This window comes from Pezoporus occidentalis, unplaced genomic scaffold, assembly GCF_034315485.1.
Source record: "Pezoporus occidentalis ecotype Australia unplaced genomic scaffold, CSIRO_AGI_Poc_V1 ctg9, whole genome shotgun sequence".
NCBI classification, from domain to species: Eukaryota; Metazoa; Chordata; class Aves; order Psittaciformes; family Psittacidae; genus Pezoporus; species Pezoporus occidentalis.
The window spans coordinates 5,725,691-5,747,941 of record NW_026916262.1 but is presented as its reverse complement, the minus strand read 5'-3'; the positions used below and the strand labels follow the sequence as shown (position 1 = coordinate 5,747,941).

Here is a 22,251-nt window from a genome sequence, read left to right as displayed (position 1 = left end):
ACCTTAATACATAAAGATGGAGATAAATGTCCAAGGACAGAGATAATGTGACCTACACACTTTTAAAAACTGCCTGTGAAATTCCCACTCTATCAATAAAAGCTAGGCAACTAGACGCTTATTAAAATCCCATACATTGAACACCTTTGAAAATGTGGTCTGTTTTCTGATCCTTTCTTCTTGATTCTTCAGCTGTACACTCTGTACAGATACAGGATGTGCAGTTTCTTCCTTAACAGTCTCCTTTTGATTGTCCTTTGTTACTAAAACTGAGGAAATTCAGAAGCCAAAGTACAGACTGCAAAATCTGCATTGCTAGTAAAGGGGACTTAGTACAGACCAAATATACCAAATAAGGTCTCTCTGAGACAACGCAGAATCCCATACCTGTTGATTTGGAAATTAAGCATTTTTCTTGAACATTGACTGACTGTTAAATGGAAACTTAGCAGAAAAAAAAACACACAGAAAGACGGTCCTAATGATGTTTCAGAGCATGACTGTACCAGTGTCTGAAAGAGAGTAAGTTTGACAACAGTGAATGAATGCTACCAGTAATCCATACCACTGCTAGGTAAGTTTTTTTGTTATGTATTGCAATTTCTTTTCATATCTGCTTAGTTTGAATGCAATAAAATAGAGAAAGAGCTGTCATAGTCATTCAGCAATAGCAAAAATATTGAAGTCATGCTTTGGTGTGGTTTATGGAGCATTCCCTCCAGTGCTGTTGAGATTTACTGCATCAGCTGGAAAACAAAATAATCATTATTTTATGGGTTTGGATGTCTGAAGGAGAAAAACATTGTTTTTAGGCAGTTGCTGAGTACAATGATGTATTTCAAAGCTCTATTAATACTGTATGCTCCCACCTGCATGGCCAGATAGCTGAATTTATTTCTTTTGCTTTTTGCGTATTAGCTGGTATACAGTAGTGCTGTAATATGACCATGTGGCCAAGTTTACCATGCAGTACTCAGAGGATGTAAATCAATATTGTTCCTTTGGGTAAAACATGCTGCTTTCAGCCCTGTGCAGAGCGTACTGTGTAGAAAAGGCAGTGGGACGGTTTTGCTGGAAAGGGCCAGGGAATGAGCATCGCTGCACAACTTGCAAAAGTGTCTCTCATGAAGAAGAGGGAATCTACAAGAGCTGTGATCTATTCTATTCTATTCTATTCTATTCTATTCTTTATTTTATTCTGATTTGCCTTTCTCAACTGCTCAAGATATGTCCTACTCTTTTGCTTTCCACAGAGTCATCTGAGTATTTCTCAGTGGTTTCTTCATAGGGCCAAGATTTTCAGCAATAAATAGTTCAAGGGTGTTTTGTGGCTCTGGAGTCTGAAGCCTCACCCTCTGCAGCTGACACTCAGCAAGCTCTCTCCTCCCTAACGCCTTTTGGGATGAAATGAGAAAGTGATAAACTGAGAAAAAAATAAAATCAGATTTTTAAAGAAGAAAACTAAATCCAAAATGCTACTGAGTGCTCACTATCACATTCAAAGGCATAATTCTGTCTGTTGGGGATAGAAACATAAACTATAGGTGTCTGTTCAAAAGTGAGGCAATAAAGAGTTGGATGATTCTGTGTCAGCTTCATTGCAACAGGCTTGGAAAATGCTTCTTTATTGTATATCTGGAGATCAAGATCAACTTTCTATCAGCATAACTGCAGAGTACAGCTTGCAATCTTTTTTCAGTCTCAGTTTGGAAATAGAAAATACAAAACTGAAAACCAAAATGAAGCGAGCTCTACTTCAGTGACACTTTTTTTTTCCAAGTGCTTGTAGCTTTAAATAGTTTTATGAGAATTACAAATTATTGTGATTCATACTGCACAGTTTTGCTTTAGTACTGCTTAGGTTAATTCCCACTAGAAGGATGCAAATTTGCTTTTATGAGATCAGTTAAGGAATGCAGAATAATTGCCAGTACAAAAGCGACACTTAAAATAGGTATCTATGAACATATAATACATTGGAAGGAAGAATATCCAAGCTATTTGATGACTTTAATCTAAACTAAGGGGATTTAAAAATGCTTCCTTTGAGATAAACCCATTTCTAATTACCATAGAATCATAGAATAATTCTATTCCTTCTGATATGTTATATGATAGTAAACACCTATTCTAAGTGTCACTTTCATACAGTGATATAATTATCTGAATATTGCTTTAGGTTTTAAAAGAAAAGTCTTGGAAGGAACAAACCCTGATGAAACCCAATCAAGGAAATGCCTTTAATATTAGAACAGAATTTTCCAGCGTTTTTATATAATAGGCTTCATAGCAGTTTTGGTCCTAATCCCCTTTGAAGACATACTGGAGCAAAGAAATGAGTTAGTTTCCTTTCCCACCTGAAAGGAGCCTATAGCCCCACCAGAGCACACAATAATTCACATCATACATCCAGCAAACGTGTGGGCTCTGAAATAAAGGACGGGATTTTTTTGCTTAGCCTTTGATTATTTGCTTGCACCCACTGATAAACATTGACAAAGAGCTCAGGCAAATCAGACACATGCTTGTGCAGGAGGATGCTTCTCTGTGCAAGAACATGTTTCTGCACTTCGAGGAGGTTATTGGAGCTTCTGAACTCACTCCATGACTTACTGAAGTCATGGTAGAGTCCCTCTGGCTGGCACAACAGGAAATGTACAGGCTCCTTGTGCTCCAATGCAGCATCCTGGATCCGCGAGAGCAGTAAACACCATTTGTAATTACTGTTTTTCTCATCAGACTTCCCTCCCACTTTAAGAGAGAAAAAAAGGGGGTTGGGGGAAAGGTCTTGCTAGTCTCACTACTTTCCACTTCACTGGAGGCATTTTTACAAAGCATCTTTTTTTAAAATTAATAAAACTCTAGATTTCTCCCTGTTGAAAAACTATCCTCTTTATCTTGCTTCCCACCCAGAGAGAGAAAAGCACCCCACGGAGAATAGTGTTCATATGCATTTATTAGTTACTATGAGTTTTATTGCCGCATGTTGTGCTATGCTTTAAAAAATTCAAACATGCATTGCCATCTTAGAAAAGACACTGCATACTTGCTAAGCAAGCAATACCTTAGCTCCATGAAACCTCACTGGGCAAAACAATTGTAATTCAGCTGCCAGCTATATGAAAGAATTCAGTCTGTAATTAATACAATATGGCCTTTAATGAGGACCTAGTATGAGAAAAAAATAAGGCTTAATATCACTATATGCTCACCAGCTCGAAGTTTGGCCCCACCAAGTGAGACAATGTGGTGTACTTTGAGTTCAAATTGCATTTAAAACCTGTCACACAAAAGCAGTAAGGCACCTAATCAGATGTGTCTGAAAGAGCAACCATTTTGTCCACGTTCATTTGAAATTATGGTCAGTACAAAGGGAGCCTTCATTAGGGTGTTTTATTTCCCACATAATAGGTACTGAGACAAGGGGGAGCACAAAATTACAAAATGGAATATATAAACCTTTAGAATCAGTTTTAAGTAGTGTTAAGTTTGATGGCTTTGTAACAGTAGCAATGGAAAATTACTGAGGTGCATGATACACAGAAAAGAAAGTAGACTACAGCTAGAGAACATACTGAGAATTCTTGTACAAGATAAATCGTTATAGTTTTAAGAAAAACAGTCTAGAAGAACAGGACACAGGGATAAGGAGTATCTGGGAACGGCAGGTGTCCAGGATGGGCTGCAGTTAAACTAACTGATAAGTAGGAAGACAGGAGGATTATTATGCCTCTGGTGCTAACGAACCAATTAAGCAATTAAGCTGGTAGAAGCATCTACTGCATGTGCTCCAAAGGCTGCCAGAAGTGATGAAGATTGTTGGAAGAAGTAAACGACCCTCAGCACCACCACAATTCTGTACGCATGCAGGGAACTTTCTGGAAAATGATGTAATCCATATGTAGCCTCATGAATATGTATGTATGCCCAGGGACTATATAAGGGCGGCTTGTGTAGCAATAGGGGGACACACGTTAGGAGGAGCTATCCCCCGTGTCTCCCTGTGCCACAATAAAGAATACCTGCTTGTCAGCTTGAAAACTTTGTTGGCAAGTTTGTTCCCGGAGTTTTCTCTGAATCAGTACAATGTTTTATATTTCATAAGTTAGTCTTTAACTTGCCTGAACTCTCAGTCTTTTATGCATAGTTCAGACATGAGCTGGGAAGGCTCATTCCTCCGGCATTTATTTGGAAATCACAGCTCATGATCAGTTGCTAACACCTCAAAGAGCATGCTTTTATTTATCTTGTTTACATAGAATGTTTTTAATACCACTGCTGTTCATTAGGCTTTATGCACTATAATCAACACCCCCTTCTCCTCAGCAAGTAATTTACCAGATGATAGACATTTCTGTACAGGACCACCATACACTGAAAAAATTAGGCTCACTTCAACAGAAGCAAGTATCTCTGCACTAATTATCACCAGTGATAGCATTTCTTTCTAGAAAGATAATGAGGCAGATTGTGCTTTCAGTAACACTAATGTGAATGCACAATAATTCTGACATATCTGCAATGTGGTTCTTCCAGAGTCACATAACCACAGCTGGACTGCACTTATACAGTAGAAAACTGAACCCTGACTGGATCCAGAGCAGCTGCCCTCAGCAGTACAGCTGACTTCAAGTTTAGGGACAAGATCTTTCACCTCTTACCTGAGACACGAGTTGAGTGATATTGTTACTGTTATTATTAATGTGGCCCGTTGTGTCTTTTTATTTTCTTTTTTTAATAAATGTTTGTGTTTTCCACCCTCTTAGCTGACAAAAAGCAACAGAGGAACTGGGACAATTCTGGCACTCAGAAATCTGACTCCATGGATACAAACCAAACTTATCACTGTTTTGCTCCTAAAGTATGGAATTGTGAGAATGCCATTTGGTTAAATCACTATTAAAATGAGATATGGTGACATTTTGCTTGTCATCGTTTAATCTTATCAATTAAAAAAAAAATATGTGTTTCCACATGGACCTTTTTTTCTTTTATTTTTTGACACTTCAAATTCCACTAAAAGATGAAGCCACTCCTCCACCCTGGAAATATTTTACCAAGCAATTCCTTGAGCATTGTCACAGATTAAGGATGATGAATCAGCACAAATTTTCATCTTTATAGCCTTCGATATGGTTCTTCACAAGATATCATGAAGAAAAGAACTGGAATTATGGGTCGCAATGGAAAGTTAAAGAGCTGTGATGTTACATGCAATGAATGAAGTTAATTCAAATCTGCTTAGTTCAGCAACCACCTCTCAGAGACATGTATGACTGTCCCATGCAAATCACTAGTCATGAGTTTCAGTGGCACTTAGCCTATGCAAGACAAGATGAACCCAACTGATTATAATCACTGCTTCCCTCCTCTGCAGTAGAAATTTGCACTGTGACACACGATACCGGCTGCTGGACACTGGCTACTATAATAAAAGTTAATTTGCAGGATGGTATGGGCTGCATTAATTTTCAACATGGCAAAATGCTAACAGTTGACCCAACCTAGAGCCAGTGCTGTTTCATCAGCAAACTGAAAAAGGAAGTAAGTCATGAGTCATATAAAATGCTATAGATGATAATTATTTAGATTAGTCAAAGTCACAGAAGTCTGGAGAGATAATAAAGTGAGAACATGAAACAAAAGCAGCAGAGAGGCAGTTGAAATTCTCTGCAGCTAAATAAAGATTAAAGCATTTACCTAGAAAGAGGATACAATTTATACAAAGTGGAATAGGTTCACTAAGGGACTGAAAGAACATTCCACAGCTCCCCTCCTTCGTCTTCTCTCCCCCCCCCCCCCCCCCCAGTCCTCCAGAATATTCTGCAGCCTTCTCACTAGGAAGCCCTGAAAGAATTATGCGTGGTTTAGGTTATATTTCTGATTGGCATCAGGTAGAAAAAGGGTTAAACCCCAAGCCTCTGATATTTCACTCAGTACCCTAGATGTAAGCCCTTGGATTTGGAATTATATTTATATGCAAGAAAAAAAACAGCATGTGGAACAGCCGCATTACAAAAGGCCACAGTGCCTGCTGCGGAACACTGGATGGAGCCCAGTCCATCAAGACAGCTCTTGCTGAGCCCCTAAGGGGCATAAGCAGATTATCAAACACTTGAATCCCTTCCAGGACACTAGCTGGATACCACATTGGTCAGGACATGCAGTGATGTGTGACCAGGCACACAAATCTGACATTGAAAGAGTCATACTGAGATGGAGCTACTATCAGACTCCGGGCTCCATTTAAATCCCAGGTATTTTGTATTCCACCCCAAGGTGCTCCTGAAAAGCCAAAGGCTCATAGAGGTAAGCAGTAATAGTCCATTTCTCAAACATGTTACCCACAGTGATGCTGTTGAAAGATAGCCACCATTTGTGTTTAAATTGAACTTTGACATCCAAAACAGGCTTGTGCGGTTTTTAGCCATTGTGAGAAATCTGCAACAAATGCAGCTGGGGTAACCCAAATGATAGTGCTATGTGTGAAAGAATATTCAGAGGGACACTCTCTGCTGCTCTAAGCAGCATGGCCAAAATTCACAGCCCGAGGGAAGGGACATGGGTAGCATCTATGCCCTGTCTCCCACAGGGAGGTTAGATTGGCCCCATTTCCATTAGAAGGCTGGTTACGAGAGAAGAGGTTTGGTATGAGACAAACATGCAAAATTGTCAGATTCTGCACTAACCATTAGTTAATTGAAATAAGATTTTTTAAGATCAAGATGCAGCAATTGAGTGGTAGAAAGACGATAGAAAGCAGAGACAACTGCTTCAACTGAAAATCCAATGGCAATAGAAAAAAAAACAAACCGTAACTGGTTTCCCCACCATGTTCCCTCTCTAAAATGGGGATAAAGCACACACCTGAAATTTTCTGACTGAAAGCCAATGTCATTTCAAGCAAATAGCCTGCTATCCACAGAAAAGCTCTTCAGATAGTGCAACATCAAAGAGGAGATCCAGCAGCAGACAATCAGCTTAACTAAGTAGCCCTTTGAGAGCAGCTCTCTCAGGAGAGCCAGCTGAGGCATAAAAAACTGCTGGGGATGAATGACATCAATGCAATTTACCGGCTTTCTTCACATAAAGACCTCAGCGTAAGGAAATGATTTAAGAGACAACTAAACTCTGCTAGAGTCATAATTAGTAAATAATAGGTTCCATTACACATATTGGTGTATACAACTAATTCAGGATAATGACACAACAAGCTCTCCTTTTTTTCCCAAAAACATTTTATTAACATTACTTACGAATTTGTATTTAGAAAATATTGTAGGTGAATTTAATTGAAATTCAGACATGGCTCAAATACAAAACATAAAAGAAGGTGCAATAGTATCAACATAAGTATAATCTACCACAAGAAATACAACAATGCCTCAAAAGAGGGATTACACAAGATTTGCAGAAGCTTCTGGTTTTCTGCTTTAACAGCCACTGCATAAACACAAACACCATGATCCTCAGCAGATACAATCAGCATAGCTCTGTTAAAATCAAAAATATGCAGATTTCTGCCATACAAGGATCTGGAGTGTAACTTGGCAGAAATGTTAAATGTCATGAAAAAGTAATGGTAACATTTTCATTTTAGTACTCAAGTAGCTTACTCACTGCCTTGTTCAAGTGTGTTTTCTTAACACCTTGACTATGAATGTAACCGTAAAGGACAGCCTACTTTAATAATAGAGCTGAAGTATGTAAAATGGCAGGGCAATAAACCTCTGAGTACACTTTTGAAAGGTTTCTTTTCTTTAGTAACCAGAGAATGCCAAAAAACAAAAATAAAAAAATCCATGGTAGAGATTTCTCTCTGTACCCTCCCCAGTTATACTAAGGGACAGTTGATTTGTCAACTCTTATTTGTAAAAACTAAAATACTCTCCCAAAGCAGTAGTAACATTCCCCCATAAAAACATGGAAATCTAAACACCTGGCTTTGCCAAAGTATTACTGCAAAAACAACAGAGCAGAAGAACCAAACTTCAGTTCATTCTATTTCTATTAAATGCAGTTCTTTATAAAGTGTAATTTGGAAATAAAAAGTAGTTCTGAAAGACAGAACTATGTCAGTGTATAAAACTGTGTGGAAACTATCTTACAAAAGAAGAAAGTGGAATCAAAAGAAGGTGTTTCAAACATCCAAGTGCATATCAGCTTTAAGACTTAGGGTTGTATGTCTGAGGTTTTTTAATCAGTTTTCTCATCATTTTCCTGCGGAATGCATTCGTTGGTTTGTTGATTCCTGGTTTCCGAGTCCCTGCTAAGAAAGTAAAGGAAGCAGTTAGGAAAACAGTATGACAAAACTGTTACTACTCTTTATTGTTTGGTTATTTTGGGGGTGGGAGGGTGTTACATTGTGCTGTTGAAGCAGTTGATCCAATAATAACAAATTGTATCAGAAACTGCAAAATGTGTTCTGGACACCCTATTCTCACACACTGTAAGGTTTCCAGTGTGTCAACCTTTGGCACTTTGGAATTTTGCTGCTCTTTTCCTCGGCAAGCATCCAAGTCTTTTCCAGCTGTTTTGCAGTGACAGCAGTATGGAAGGAAACACAGTGCTCTATTGTGTGTGTATGGTGGGGGAAAATGACTGTTACTGCATCTCTCAGAACAGTGGTATGTTTTAGTATGTGGTATGGTTTAGCGTGAGGTGTCCCGGTGTCCCTGCCCATGGCAGGGGCGTTGGAACTAGATGATCTTAAGGTCCTTTCCAACCCTAACTATTCTATGATTCTAACAGTGGGTTTAAATCTAAAACATAACCAGTGCTTGTGGGAGACAGAAAGGTGAAGTTATTGGGGTTTTCTGCACAGAACTGGGTTTCACAGAGAAGCTGCAAAGACATTTGGGGTTAACTCTAGAAATGTTGACAAGGGCTACATGAAGTGTGTGAGTGGCAGTTAAGAATACAAATACTTTGCAAGTTTGACTGAAAATCTTTGTCTTTATGCTACCAATTATTAGCATACAAAGCCACTGAGGCCAGTTCCGAATCATTTCACTGTCAACCCAACATATTTTTCTTTTCCAAAAATCAACTTTTTTAAAACGAAATCAATCAGAAAAGTTTTCATTCCAAAAGTTATGGATCAGTTTAAACAGCAGTTGTATATTTGCCCAGTGAAGGTCAACTGATTTCAACTTTAGACTACAAAAGGAACAGGAAAGATGCCGGGGAGGGAATTGTGGGAGAGGAAGAGGAGTGGCTTAAGTTGCCTGAAAGATTTGCTTAATGCTGCTGTACACTCCCAAGCTGTAGAAATGAATATGTATAGCTCAACATTAATTAGCACCAATTATGCCCTTAACTATGGGCTTTGGTTATATCAAGCCTTACTGAATTGTGAAATCCACAAGTTGGTGAAAAAGCTTGTAAGAGATCATTTATGTTTTACTATCTGGTGTTCTAGTTGAAACAGACATTGTTTCCTTCCGTTTTCCATAAAAGAGTGAGGAAGGAAGGAAGAACCCCCAGGTGGATCTGGCAGGGGCAGAGCCCAAAGGCAAGATGCTGAAGAGGCAGTTTCCTTCCTCCTTCCTCTCTTTCTGCACATTTGGGCTGAAGCCTGGCGCTACCATTTTCCAGGTAGTAATAGATGCAAATTAGATAATCACAAGCATCTCATATAGACTTAGCTATTAAAGACTTTCTTGTAATACTAGAATGGCAGAGACACACTCAGGCTTGTCACTCTCAGAAATAGTACTGTCATGACTAACTGGCAAACAATTATTTTTACTCCTGAGCACTGTGCTCAGCATGCAATCCTTGCCACAGCCCTGGATTTACAGCCCAGAACTAAAGAATCATATCCTGATTTAAGCCTTCTGACTACACACCTTAAATACTGAAGTACTTGAACCCCGTGCGTATCTTGGAGCTACTTTTTGGCTTTTTTTCTTTTGTTTTCCAAAGGTATGTACATGCTAAAGAGAGCATTTTTATTTTCTTTTTTTTTTTATTTTTTTTTTTTACCTGTTAGTGTCAATTGTTTAAATGCTGTGCTGGCTTCACTTCCCGAGTGCTCTGGGAATCAACATATAATTATGTGTTTCTCTCTCTCGTTGATTTACATATCAAATGAATTAAACTAGAGCATTAAAACTTGCGATAGCTGGTATGAACATATGAGTGCAGGTAGAAGCACAACTGCTTTGGCTTCCAAGCACAGCCAAATTTGAATAAAACAATTAAGAAAAATCAATTATCATTCACAACCCTTCCCCCCACAGCCACAGAACAGTTGACTCAGCACAACTGATGAGGCAGAAATCTTCAGTAATGGGAATGGGACATGGGAACAAGCAGCAGGAAATCAGGGGAAGGTGGTAACTGCTGAAAATGCAAAGGAGAATAAAAAATTGATTTGACAACTCACTTTAATCCTACTTAAAAATATCTAGAAGAAAATGATACCTCAATCAGTGCTCATGCTGGTAGTGAACAGTTTAAACAGCTTATTCCTTGTAGGCTCTAGTCAATTAATTAGTGTGCACTTCTCTACACTTTGTTTAAAAATGGTGTAACCATCTCAGATCACATCGTTCTTGTCAGAAGGATTTATTGTTGCATCTCAATTTTCCCTGCCTTTGAAAATACGGAGTCTAAAATGCAAAAAGCATACACGTGTAGCAAGCCAAGGTGAGTAAAAGAATACTGAGTATCTCTTACTGGCATTTGGACTGCTTTATCTGTGTGTGACTGACAAAATGCAAACAATCTTACCTTTTCTGCAGACGTTGTAACAATCCATCTCAGTAACGAAGTTATTGGCATTTCCACCACAGCCGGTGTACCTAAACTGCTTACATGATTTAGTCTTGGCGTCATAGTAATAGCGAGGCACAGAAGAAGAACACAGTCCTTCATCCTTTGGGCTATAGCATAGCGAGGGACCAACTTGAAAAATAAAAGAAAAAAAAAGAAAAATAAATTACATAAATGTAATCTCTATGCCAAGCTTCTTTACATTAACCCTGCAATAAATTTTGTGGCTAAGCATTCTTCCCACTGAAGTGACATGACTGTCACCAGTGACTTCAGAGACTTTCTACATCTTGTTCCTGTGAGTTACGGAACTGAGAAAGCAATGAACAGACCCAGAAAATAGGATTACCATCCCACAAGTGAAATATATCAGCCTTCCCCATTTGTGATGCCATACCTACAACAACTGAGATATTTATATAGTATCCAACAATATATAATAATAATTCCAGTGGAATGACCTCTGTAGAGGAAAAAATGCATTATTTCCTTTATCCTTGCTATGATTTTGTCAGCAAATCCTGCCCACTTGCAGCAAAAAGTACAAACCCCATCACTTTCCTCTCAAAAATTGTATTTCATTTTGCCTCAGCAGAAGTTTACCTTCCTTGCTGCAGCCCTTTTATCAATTTATTGGATGGGCAATAGACAAAAATAATTCAGCATTCACCTAAGAGGATGATGACAATCTGTCATCAGCCAAACATAACTGTCTCATCAAACACTAATAAAGCTTAGGCAGTGACAGTTTTTATACATTTTGGTAGATCTTTCTTCTTCAGAGATCCTATCTCACACTGGCTATTAATCTGGTTACTTATGACAGCACAGCTATAGTCACCTGCCATAATTACCACCTCTCTTCTTTAAAGCTCATAAGGAAAGACAGCGAAGAGTCATGCCAGGCAGAAGACTTCTATCATAAATTCAGTTGCCAAGTGCCAAAGGCCCAAGTCACCCAACACCATCTCTCAGACCTGAATTTTAGAAAGGCACTTTTGCTTTATATTACAGTATCACTGCCCTGATTATAATTGCCACAACACCTCACACATCTGCCTCAACAACACAGATCTCCAACCTTATTTCCCTTCAGATTACATGTGTACAGCTCTCTAGAATCAAGAGGTCAGCTGGGTGCTGCTGTGGGCATAAGGTCACCGTAAACCAACACAGCTCAGTAACAGATGAGACAAGTGACACAAAAATCTGCCGGCAAGATACACATCTGCTTCACAGAAGTCTTCAAAAATACACTGTATGGGTATCCAGAAGAAAATATCAAATAAAATATCCTCTTCATGTCGCTTTCAGACCATCTATTTTATTAAAAATTTGGAACAACCATTACTTTTCTCTGGCAGGCAGTGGTCCACACAAGCCTGCAAATCTCTGAAGTTGTTGCCATTTCCATAACAGCCACCGTAGATGAACTCCTCACACCTCATTGAGCTCAAGTTAAAGGCATATCTTCTTAGATGACTCCTGCAAGGTCCTCCATCAGCCTCCATCCGGCATAATTTGGGTACTTCTGCAAGAAATACAGTTTTACCCTCTGTAAACCCTTTGTACTCCCCGTATTACTGAGCAACGTGGTAGTGGAGACTACTCTATTACTCCGGCTGCAGGCAAGTCCCTGCTTGTCCCACTACCTATTCTTTAATAAAGTGGGATAAGACTTAAGGGAGGAATCCAAAGCCTTAATTAGCAGTTAGGTTTCTCTGCATCAGGGAGAAGCTGCCACAGGCAGGAGTGAGCAAGGGGGTGGGTGCAAAGCATCCCCCCAGCAGTACACACACCACCACCCTCCACCACCCCCCAGGGGTCACAGAAGCGCCGCCAGCCCCTGCCGCCCCGGAGGCACTTCAAGGAACCCCGGCGGGTCAGGGGAGGCTGGCGGGCCGATCCCCGGACTCACTCTTGATGGTCCAGCAGCTCTTCTCGCAATCGTCGAGAGTGAGGAAGTTGTTGGCGTTGCCGTGGCAGCCCCCGTAGGTGAACTCCTGGCAGCTCTGCGTGTACCTGTCGTAGTACCAGCGCGGCACCAGGGCGCGGCAGGGCCCCTCATCGGGGGGCAGCAGGCAGGAGCGCTGCTTCTCTGCGGGAGACACCAGCGAACGGGGCTGAAGCCACCTCGGCGGCGGCGGAGGCCCCGGCCCCGGTAGCCGCCCTCGGGATCCCACCGAGCGCCCGCTCCTACCTGTGAGGGTGCGCGGGGCCAGGGCTGCGCAGGCCAGCGGCAGCAGCAGCGCGGGCAACGGGAGGCGGCAGCGGGCGGCCATGTCGCGGCGGTGGAGGGCGGGAGAGTGGGTGGGTGGCAGTGGGGTCCCGGGAGCGATGGTGCTGCCCGGCCCGACGGCAGAGCTTTATATGCGCCGAGGCGGCTTCCCCGCGCCGCCTCCGTCCTTGCGCATGTAGTGGGAGGGGAAGGTCTGATTCAGCGGGGCAGCAGCTCCCCGCTGACCCGGCCATCACTGGGGCGCGGCAGGCTGCGCGCCTGCGTGAGCCCGAGCGTCGGGGGCCGCAGGAAGCCCCCGCTCCGCCACGGCCGTCGGGGGTCCCACGGTCGGGGGAGCAGCAGGGGCCGGGCGGAGGATTCTCCGCTGCGGGGAGCTGGCCGGGGTCCAAGGCTGTCCCGTCCCTGTCTGCGTCTTCCTGTCTCCCCCGACCCCCTCACATTACGGGATGATGCTCAAAGCGCATTTCCTGTTAATCACGGGGAAATCCGAGACTGGCCACTTAGCGAGAGTTCTCTCCCACCTCGCCGTCGCCCCCCCGGTGGTCGCTCCCTGTTTGGAGGCTCCGGGCGGCTGGACCCTGAAATCCAACCTTGGGACCCTTCGGCAGATCCTGACTCAGCCGGGTCAAGCACAGGCAGTGCCGCTAGAGAAAACACCAACAAACCAACGTCACTAATTTAGTACCGTTGTGTATAACGCCAATGAACTTGAGAAAACCGGAGCACCGTCAGCGGGTTTGGACTCCCGGGAAACCCAAGGGCTGAATGGTTGAAACCTCTAGCCAGTTCAAAGAGAGCTGGATTTCAGAAAATATCATGACCTGTTTTACTCTGTAGGTTTTAGCCCCACCAGGCAATCCAGTGTGATCTGGGAGAGGAGGGGGTAAGCAGAGAACAGCATACTTTCCCTGTCTAATCTATTAGAGACATTACATTAATTAGTGTTTACTCCAGATATACTACAGTAAGGGAGATAAGAGTGGCTGCAAATTAGGCGTGCACTCTATAGATAACAATAAATTAATCTGATCTCCTATTGTTCTTCTCCGCTCCCTTAACAGCAACTGTGCCAGGCCCCAGTCCTTCAGGCAGGCTCTGCCCTCGATTGGATTGTGATACAGGGCCCTTGAAATCTGTGGCCTGCAGGAAAGAAGCCACAGTACGTACAGGCTAAAAGGAGAAGGAACTTCATAGCAACCTCATTATTTCAGGAAAGGACTTTCTGTCCATGGCTTCTCTGATTTTCTTATATTGTGGAGGATTACAACCTAGTTTTCTGACATAATTTTGTTTTTCATAAAGACAAGAAAAAGAGCAAATTTAATCCCTACCCCACCTATGTGGCTTCTGAAAGGCTATGAGTATCACCTCTCCCTCCTTCTTCAGTACTGTTCCTTTTTTAGAATCCCCAGTTGCCAAAAGATAAGTGGGTGCTTTAATGCAAAAAAAAATAAATAAATAATAATAAAAAAAAAATAAAAAGGTACAGTTTGAGGCATCACCGAAGGACACATCCGCAATGTTTTAGAAACTTACAGCTACAACTGTTAGCAACAGGTGTCCTCATTTTTAGGGGTTTGTTCAGCTTATTAAGCACAGCAACTGTAATAAAGCATATGTCCCTCTGGTAGGAAAGAACACACAAACAACATACACTTTACATTTCCAGGAAAAAAAAAAAAAACAACAAAAAACAACCAAAAAAAACCCATCAAAAGGCCATCCTTCTAATATTAGGAAACTCTCAAGTGATTTTAACATGACTGGAGTGATGTCCTTTAGCTTTCATTGGATTTTGTTGGAATTGCAAAGAAAGTCATTGAAATGCCACTTTAAACAGCAGCAAAATGAATGCTGTCATGCAAATACCATTTTCCCTATTTCCCATTTCCTCTGTGCGCATACACATCAAAGTTTGAGCTAAACCCACCTATCCGTCAGTGCTGCAACACAGTGCAGTATTTATTCAGCAGCTTCTTCACTGGAACAGCAAAGTTCACTTAGATTAGATGAATATCTGTAAAAATGGATAAACGTGAGTAAAAGAACTAGCACAGCAAGTGGTACAAAGTCCTTTACTCACTGCCATAAGTGGAGCTAGTCATGTCAGCAGACAGCTCACCATTTCAGGGTCATCAATAGCAAGCTGCAGCTGTCCCTCTCACCCTAACCACATTAACAGTGTGCCAGAGCCCATCCTCAGCTCACTCCTGCTCCCTACACCTGCCACCACCACTCCACACACTCTCTGCCTCCCTTCACCACAACGTTTGTGCTCCCACCAACAGCCCTGGCTCGCTGGAGCCTCTGGCCCCCTGGCTCCTTCCACCCCTTTCATCTGGCACCAGGACCAGCTGCTGGTGGGGTTTGGGGTTGCAGCTGCCAGTCTAGATGATGGGGGTGTAGAAGCTGCATACCAACGACTGGGAGGGGAGAGGAACTGATTTTAGTTAGCTGTCTAAATAAAATAAATGCAAAGCCCAAGAGCACTATAGGAGAAGCACTGGAGAAGAAGGATGTAAATCTTGCATACTGCTGACAGCTGCTTACATCTGGTGAGTGGGGAGAGCAGAAAGGAATCTCTGTAAGATTAAAAGCCAGAGGTAGAAATAGGGAGGTTTGAGTGCCTATAAGGAATCTTTGAAGTGCCAGATAACAGGACTCATGCAGGCCCATTTTAATGGCCTGAGCTTTGTTCAGTTTAAAAGGTCGTGAATTCTGCCTCCACCGGTACTGCAGGAGACAGCTGCTAGGATCAGAAGACGCACAGGAGACGACCCTGTTTCAAAAAATCATAGTGCCCAATTTGGGATCTAGACCTCGAAAGTATATATAACCACAGGAGAAGAATTTCCTAGCTCCTTCTTGTTCCTTTCTGAACCCATCACTTCTCTTGTGGGGAGTGCTTCATCCTCAACACCAGTCGTAATACCATGATTCCAGAGACACTTGTTGCAGGTCGGGCACAACAGCCCTCTCATGCAGAGCTGCAATTGTGTTTTGAAGACATAGTTACCAACAAAAGTTGCTGTCTGCCACTGAGGCTGGCCACTCGCCCAAGGCACTTGACCTGAGAGCAGTTCCTTCCCCTCTCTACCTTTTAATCCATTCCATGTATAGTTTTAATACACAAGTATGCAGGAACGTGCCCATACAAACCACCTGCTGCTACGTTAGCTGCTGGGAAAAGGAACACGGAGCCCAGGGATCCTGGTGTCAGAGGCAAGCAAGAATCACTGCGAGGGCCAGGAGGAGCAGAAGGAGGTGGCAGGAGACCAAGACCTCACCCCTGGGCCAAACCACTAGTCCGACCTTTCTGCTTTTGCCCCACGGTGGTGGTGAAGCGAGAGGGGAGATGCCGGCACCGGAGGGTCGCTGCAGCTCTGCACTCCTGCCGCCGGCTGCCCCTCGGGGGGCCGGGCGGCGGGGCCGAGCGCCCTGCCTGGGGCAGCGCCGGAGCGGCCGGACCCTCCCTGTGCCGGCAGGGCCCATGTCAACGCCCCGGCGGCCCGACAGCAGGGCCGGGGCCGGCGGCGGGCTCTAATCCGGTTAGGGGGGATTAGTGTGGCTGTTTAAAGGCCGGGAAAGGGGCGCCAAGCGCGTCGGGGAGGAAGCGGCAGCCGCGGAGCAGCGGTGCAGCCCGGACGGCACAGTGTGAGTGAGCCCGGGGGCGGGCCAGGGCGGCAGTCCCACCGTCCCGCCGTCCCGCGCCCGCCCGGGGGCTCCGGCCCCGGCGCCCTCGCTGCCCAGAGGTAACCCTGTGTCCTCCCTCCCTCTGCGCTTTGGCAGTGTAGACGATGCCAGCCATCAACATTGAGGATCTGAGCGAGAAGGACAAACTGAAAATGGAAGTGGAGCAGCTCCGGAAAGAAGTGAAGCTGGAGAGGCAGCCGGTGAGTGGCCGCAGAGAAAGGCTGCCCTGCTGCCGGGGTGGACGGCAGAGCCGAGGCCGAAGCGGGTTGAAGCCCGTTACTCCCCGGGGAAGCTACAGGGCCTTATACGAAGCCCGGGGCAGGAAGAAAGAGCACGTCGGGCAGGCGGCGTGGCCGGGTGCAGCGGCTCAAGCGCGGAGCCGGAGTGTCCCGTCCCGCCGCGGCGGTCCCGGAGGAGGCGAGGGCAAAGGGATTTGGGGAGCCGCTTCTCAGGACAGCCCTGGGACGGGCAGGCTTTGGATCGACACGTCCTGTCAGCCTCTTTAGGGCCAGGACCGGGGACGGTGGTGGCGACATACCACAGCTAGTGCCGTGTCGCAGCGCCAGTCCTTCATGGGGGTTGCCGTGGAGCGGGGGGAAAGGGGCGCGCCATCCCGGGGACAAGGCGCCCGAGGGGCCGACACGGGCCCGCCGGGTGCGGCTGCTCCCATTGCATTTGGCACCTTTGGCTTCCCCTCCCTTGTGAGTCCCAGGAGCCCAGTGCCAGCAAAAAGCAGCCTTCCCCGACGAGGGAGGAGCGCGTCAAGCTGTTTCCCTCCTCTGTAAAACGCATTGGGACTTGGCAGTGCCAGGTGAGCGGGTGCTGTGCGGCGGGAAGTCTTCCTACGGCACCGCTCCCTGTCCTGTTACTGGACCCGTGCCGTCCCGTCCGGGACCGCATCGCGTCTCCGAGCTGTGGAGCTGCGGCAGCCCTCTCCCCTCTCAGGGCAGGCTGTGCGGTGCCCGGGCAGAAGGTAGGATCCAGGGAGTGCTGGTGCTGGGCCACCATCCATCCATCCATTCATTCATCCATACCACCTCATCTGATAGAAACATTGGTCTTTTGAGTCATTTCACACTGATTGTTCCTTTCCGCAGGTGAAATGGTGTCCAGTGAAAATTTTGTATTTTTGCACATTTTCTATAGATGAAAGACATGCAGGACTGATCTTGCTCCATGATAAAACTAATACTAATTTTCTTTAATATTCTTCTTATTATTTATTTCTTTCTTTTTCTTTTTTTTTTTTTTTTTAAAATTCTGCATGCCAATATAAGCAAACTACATCTGAACAAATGATTCTAGTTAGGACTAAAAATACATTTATATGAGGGAATCGGTGGCATTAGTCACTCTAATAAAATTGCATGTGTAGGTATTTAGCCCATAAAATAAGAAAGCCACATTCAGTTTTAGGTGTCAGTTATCAGTGACTGTGGGTGTTACAGTATAGTCTAAAGCTCCACCAGTACTGAGGGCTCCAGAACCAAGTACTGTAGATGTCTGTGTCATCCCTCAGAGAGCTCTCAAACAACTGAAATAAACTCTGTAGGATGTACAGATTTTTATTTTAATAATAATAATTTAAAATTCTTGTCTTTGTTTTGTTTTTGAATAAACCAGAAGCCTGTTCACTTCAGGGAAATGGGTATTTTCACATCACCTGTAGTAAAGCACAGACAACATCTTCAATTTTAGTAGTGAGTTACAGAGGAAGTCTCTCTGTGAGAAGGTAAGCTGTGTTGTGGTTGCCGCAGTCCTGTGGTAGCTGTATGGCTGATACAAGGACAGGGAAATGCAGAAGCCACACTTCTGTGGTCACCAGAAGTAAAAACATTTAGCGAAAGTTTTCTTCACTCTTTCTTACACATTTATAGCACTATGAGGAAATGTTCTTTGGAATAATTTTTCAAATTAATAAAAATGTCTGTGTATTTAAGCAGACATTTTTTTCTTATATGTGAAAATGATCCTGATAGTGCTGACTGAAGTAAAACAAACCCTGGTTCTGCATGTGCATTGGAGCACAACTTTACTATGGTATAAGGTGCCCCAGTTGGAATGAACAGGATTTGTAAGGTACACAAGAGCAAGGCACAAGTAACGGGATTTGTATGCCCAAATTCTTTGCTGTAAGGCAGCTAGAGGTAGTTAGACCTTATTTTATACATCACTTAATTGGAAACTAACTCTGAATTCTTTCTGGTGGCTTAAAGCTTAATTTTGCACAGGCCACACTGTTGGTCTGTGGTACAAGGTAAATTCATGGGTTCTCTTGTTATGACTTTACCTATGGAGTAAAATATAACTAACAAAGAAGGCCTTAAATTAGAAACACTAGTCATCTGGTGGTCTGGCCAGCAGCTGGTTCCTGCTGCTGACTCTGCACTACTGTGCCTCTGCAGGGATTACAAGTGGGAAGGGAGGAGGTGGGGACAGAGCCAGGGGCCCGTCCTCAGACATGTCACGCATTCGAGCACCTAAAGGCAGTTTCTGCTGACAGAGAAGGGAAACTGAGAGGTATGTGTGCACAAGGATCCTCTGGAACTGGTGGGATTTGCTTGTGTGCCCTCAGGCTCCACTGGCACTGTTACTATATGTACTGCATGTGCTTCCTCCTGTCTCAGTGAACGAAACTAAAGCCATTTCTTCTTCCCAGGCGGTTCTCTGTGGGCTTACCTACACCAGTGCTAGTCTTCTATGAATGTCAAAGCAGAGTGTCATGCATGTTATGCTCTCTCATAACACAACAGGCTGTTTTATTAACCGTTGGTCAAAATAACCCCAGGTAACCTGTAAGTAAATTGTCTTTCCCAGCTAGGTCTTTACTCCCATACATGACCTACAGCAGCTATTATAGAACCACAAGGTGAGAATTTGTATTACCACTGAAAAAAAGTAATTATTGAATGCTTTGTCTGGGAAAGACACTTGAAATCATCAAGACTTGGAAACTGACTTGAAAGTTATAGATCCCGAACCCATTGACCGTAAGTCACGCTGATGCCAACGGAGGGTGTGATCTACATCTTAAAAACCTGTATTACTTTATTTTAAAACAAACAAAAAAACCCCAACAGTTTAACTATGCAACAAGTGCTGTTCTGAGCGGTATACACATTCGCAGTGGTACTCACATGTTCTGTGAACACTGGGCTGTGAAAAAGTGGAAAGAAGCTGAGTCTGCACGTGCTAAGCGCTGGCTTTGTGCTCAGACCTTGTGTATCTGGTTGGGATGTGCACCGTAACGCAGCTGCTTCTCTGTTCTTTCTCTCGAGGTGTCCAAGTGCTCCGAAGAGATCAAGAACTACATCGAGGAGCGCTCGGGCGAGGACCCGCTCGTAAAGGGGGTTCCCGAGGACAAGAACCCCTTCAAGGAGAAGGGAGGTTGTGTCATCGCTTAGGAAACCCAGCTCGGCGCTTGTCACTTGTACCCGTAGGGAGTCACTAGCGTGTCCCCACTGCCGCCGGCCCGTGTTGAACGAGCACAGAAGCGGGTTTCTATTTTTTTTTTAATTCTTTTCTCTTTTCCTCACAAAAATAAAGAACCCTTTCCCCCGAAAGCAGCCGAGCCCCGCGTCGCTCGCTTGGCAGGGCCGGCTGCCCCCCACCCCAGCCTGGCCGCTGCTCTTAGCCCGGCGGGGCCGGCTCCTCTGGTTTCGCGGCGCCACTTTCGCCACCCGTTTATCGGTAGCTTCATGGCTGTTCGTTGTCATTAAAGAAAACCTGTCGGTAACCCGAGAGCGTGCCGTGGCTTGCAGGGGGAGAGAGGAGCTGGAGGCGGGACGGGACAGGGCGGTGCAGGGCCGCCGTTAAAGCTCGTCGTGCCGGGCAGCGGCCCTCTCCCCGCGGAGCGGAGGGGACTTCGCGGGCGCTGGCGACCACGGCGCTGCACGGCAGCGGGCGACGGAGGCACTTGACCTCGGCGCTGCGCGGCGGCCGCTCGGGGCGGCGGGACGTGGGGTGCGGCAGTGACAGGCCGCAGCACCACAGCTTGCGGGCGGACCTTAGGAAGGTACCGGAGCGGGGGGAGGCGGCGGACAGGCCCGGGAGTGCCTCTGGACACCCAGCGAGCAGCCCGGCGCGGCTCGGGATGTGTTCAAAGAAGTAAAACTTCCCCCTGCTAGTGTCGTAAACAAGCCATGTGCTCCCCCCGTGTGACACTGCGGTAGCGGACAACTTCCCCGCTGCGTGCTGCCACGGTGGTCCTCGTCCCGCGGGTGGGGGCACCGTCTGCTGTCCTTGCCAAGCGCAAGGCGAAGGGCTGTTTGTGGCTGCAGAGCACGCGAAAAGGCAGAACAGGGGCAATTTGTCACTGCGCCCTTGCCGGAAGGGGGGTAACGGCAGGTTCCAGTAAACCCGAGCCATAAATCAAGAGGAACGGAGGCACTTTGGTAAGGTACCATGTGCACTGAATGCCAAGTGATGACCTGCAAAGAACGGTGGTGATGGTGAGCTCTGTATGCTTCCAGCAGTGAGGTCAGTGTCACCTGTAGAAGTCTGTAGTATAATTAAGCACACCTGTCAGCTGGAGAATTGATTGGGAGGTAGAAAGCGCTGGTGTGGCTCATGCTGTGGGGCTGTGTCTGCCTTTAAACTATGAGCTGATGAGAAGCGCTGGAGTTCAGTATTTACTACAAGGAGTAAAAAGTTAATGGCAGCAGTTGGAACATTGCTTCCAGTTGGAGCAAGCAGGATGTGACTTCAGAGATAGGTGTTATTACATAATGGCCCTGATTTACTGATGGGTAAGTTTGTAAGTTCTAGTTGGTGGTGCAGGGCTCTGCTGTAGCTTTTTAAAACCAATATGCACTGAGTTGCCAGGTGTCCTATGTGACTGTTCCTGAGTTATGTGAATGTTGGTGTTTTTTTTCCCCTAGAAATTAACTTTCATACATTCCAGTGTTGAAACAAGACAGCACAAAGGCCATTTATTAATCAAGTTTTCTATCCCTAAAATAAAACATGTTATCATTGAGCTTTAGCAGTTCTAGGCTCATCTTCTGTGTTATAAAGAAGAAACCTGAGCACCAAGGAAAAAGATGCATGACCAGTGTGTTTCCTAAAAAATCAGTTTCATTAGTTTAATTTCTTGTGCCCTTCTGCAAAGCAGAAATAAGCTGCCAGAGAATCAGTAGGACAAGTCTGAAAGGAATCCTCTCTCTCACCTGGATTAATAGTGCAGGATTTTGTGGTTAATACCACACTGTCAAATTTGTGCTGATCTCATCTGGAGCAAGCCTTTACTTTGTATGTCTGTGGAGTCATCTGCCTGATGAGCTTGTTCCTGGAACACTGTTCCCTGTTACCTGCCCAAGCACTGCAGCTGCATTAGTGAATAATCAATGGCCTTCTGAAATGCAGAGGATAAGGGTAGACTTTATGAAGGCAGTAACCCAGATCTGGAAGATTTTAAAGTCCTGCTTTGTCATAGATAGGTTAAGGCAGGTGTTGTATCTCAGATGTTTGCAACTGTGTGTTTACTCAGGGATCAGATGTAAAAGGGTGGGGGGAAGTGTCTGTATTAGTGTCTGCTGGTG

General features: G+C 44.7%; 2 protein-coding genes and 1 long non-coding RNA gene across 5 annotated transcripts; 2 read left to right on the top strand and 1 right to left on the bottom strand.

Annotated features, from left to right (window-relative positions):
* Window positions 1-338: 338 nt before the first annotated feature.
* On the top strand, window positions 339-4,956 carry LOC134156752 (uncharacterized). The gene is made up of 3 exons (XR_009962049.1): window positions 339-574; window positions 4,537-4,672; window positions 4,767-4,956. It is a non-coding gene; the product is annotated as an uncharacterized LOC134156752 (long non-coding RNA).
* Window positions 4,957-7,220: 2,264 nt separating this feature from the next.
* Window positions 7,221-13,231, bottom strand: TFPI2 (tissue factor pathway inhibitor 2). 2 transcript variants are annotated; one of them, XM_062605056.1, is made up of 5 exons: window positions 12,980-13,231; window positions 12,698-12,877; window positions 12,131-12,310; window positions 10,738-10,911; window positions 7,221-8,266 (listed from the first exon to the last, which is right to left on the bottom strand). In XM_062605056.1, the coding sequence occupies exons 1-5, from the start codon at window positions 13,059-13,061 to the stop codon at window positions 8,166-8,168; spliced, it is 717 nt and encodes a 238-aa protein (XP_062461040.1). In that variant the 5' UTR covers window positions 13,062-13,231; the 3' UTR covers window positions 7,221-8,165. The 2 variants fall into 2 exon arrangements, with proteins under 2 accessions (XP_062461040.1, XP_062461039.1); XM_062605055.1 differs by having other exon boundaries at window positions 7,221-8,269; window positions 12,980-13,222.
* A 2,947-nt stretch (window positions 13,232-16,178) lies between these two features.
* On the top strand, window positions 16,179-20,447 carry LOC134156751 (guanine nucleotide-binding protein G(I)/G(S)/G(O) subunit gamma-11). Of its 2 annotated transcripts, none has more exons than XM_062605061.1 (3): window positions 16,179-16,282; window positions 16,808-16,911; window positions 19,990-20,447. In XM_062605061.1, the coding sequence occupies exons 2-3, from the start codon at window positions 16,816-16,818 to the stop codon at window positions 20,113-20,115; spliced, it is 222 nt and encodes a 73-aa protein (XP_062461045.1). In that variant the 5' UTR covers window positions 16,179-16,282; window positions 16,808-16,815; the 3' UTR covers window positions 20,116-20,447. The 2 variants fall into 2 exon arrangements, with proteins under 2 accessions (XP_062461045.1, XP_062461044.1); XM_062605060.1 differs by lacking the exon at window positions 16,179-16,282 and adding an exon at window positions 16,436-16,672.
* The last annotated feature ends 1,804 nt before the right edge of the window (window positions 20,448-22,251 follow it).

What these genes read in the sequence shown, in the direction of transcription:
- TFPI2 (XM_062605055.1), bottom strand. Translation starts at nt 13,061, where the DNA reads ATGGCCGCCCGCTGCCGCCTCCCGTTGCCCGCGCTGCTGCTGCCGCTG. An exon ending in GGCCCCGCGCACCCTCACAG is followed by an intron (nt 12,878 to 12,979) that starts GTAGGAGCGGGC and finishes TGTCTCCCGCAG; the next exon opens with AGAAGCAGCGCTCCTGCCTG. An exon ending in TTACAACGTCTGCAGAAAAG is followed by an intron (nt 8,270 to 10,737) that starts GTAAGATTGTTT and finishes TTACTTTCTTAG; the next exon opens with CAGGGACTCGGAAACCAGGA.
- LOC134156751 (XM_062605061.1), top strand. Translation starts at nt 16,816, where the DNA reads ATGCCAGCCATCAACATTGAGGATCTGAGCGAGAAGGACAAACTGAAA. An exon ending in TGAAGCTGGAGAGGCAGCCG is followed by an intron (nt 16,912 to 19,989) that starts GTGAGTGGCCGC and finishes CTTTCTCTCGAG; the next exon opens with GTGTCCAAGTGCTCCGAAGA.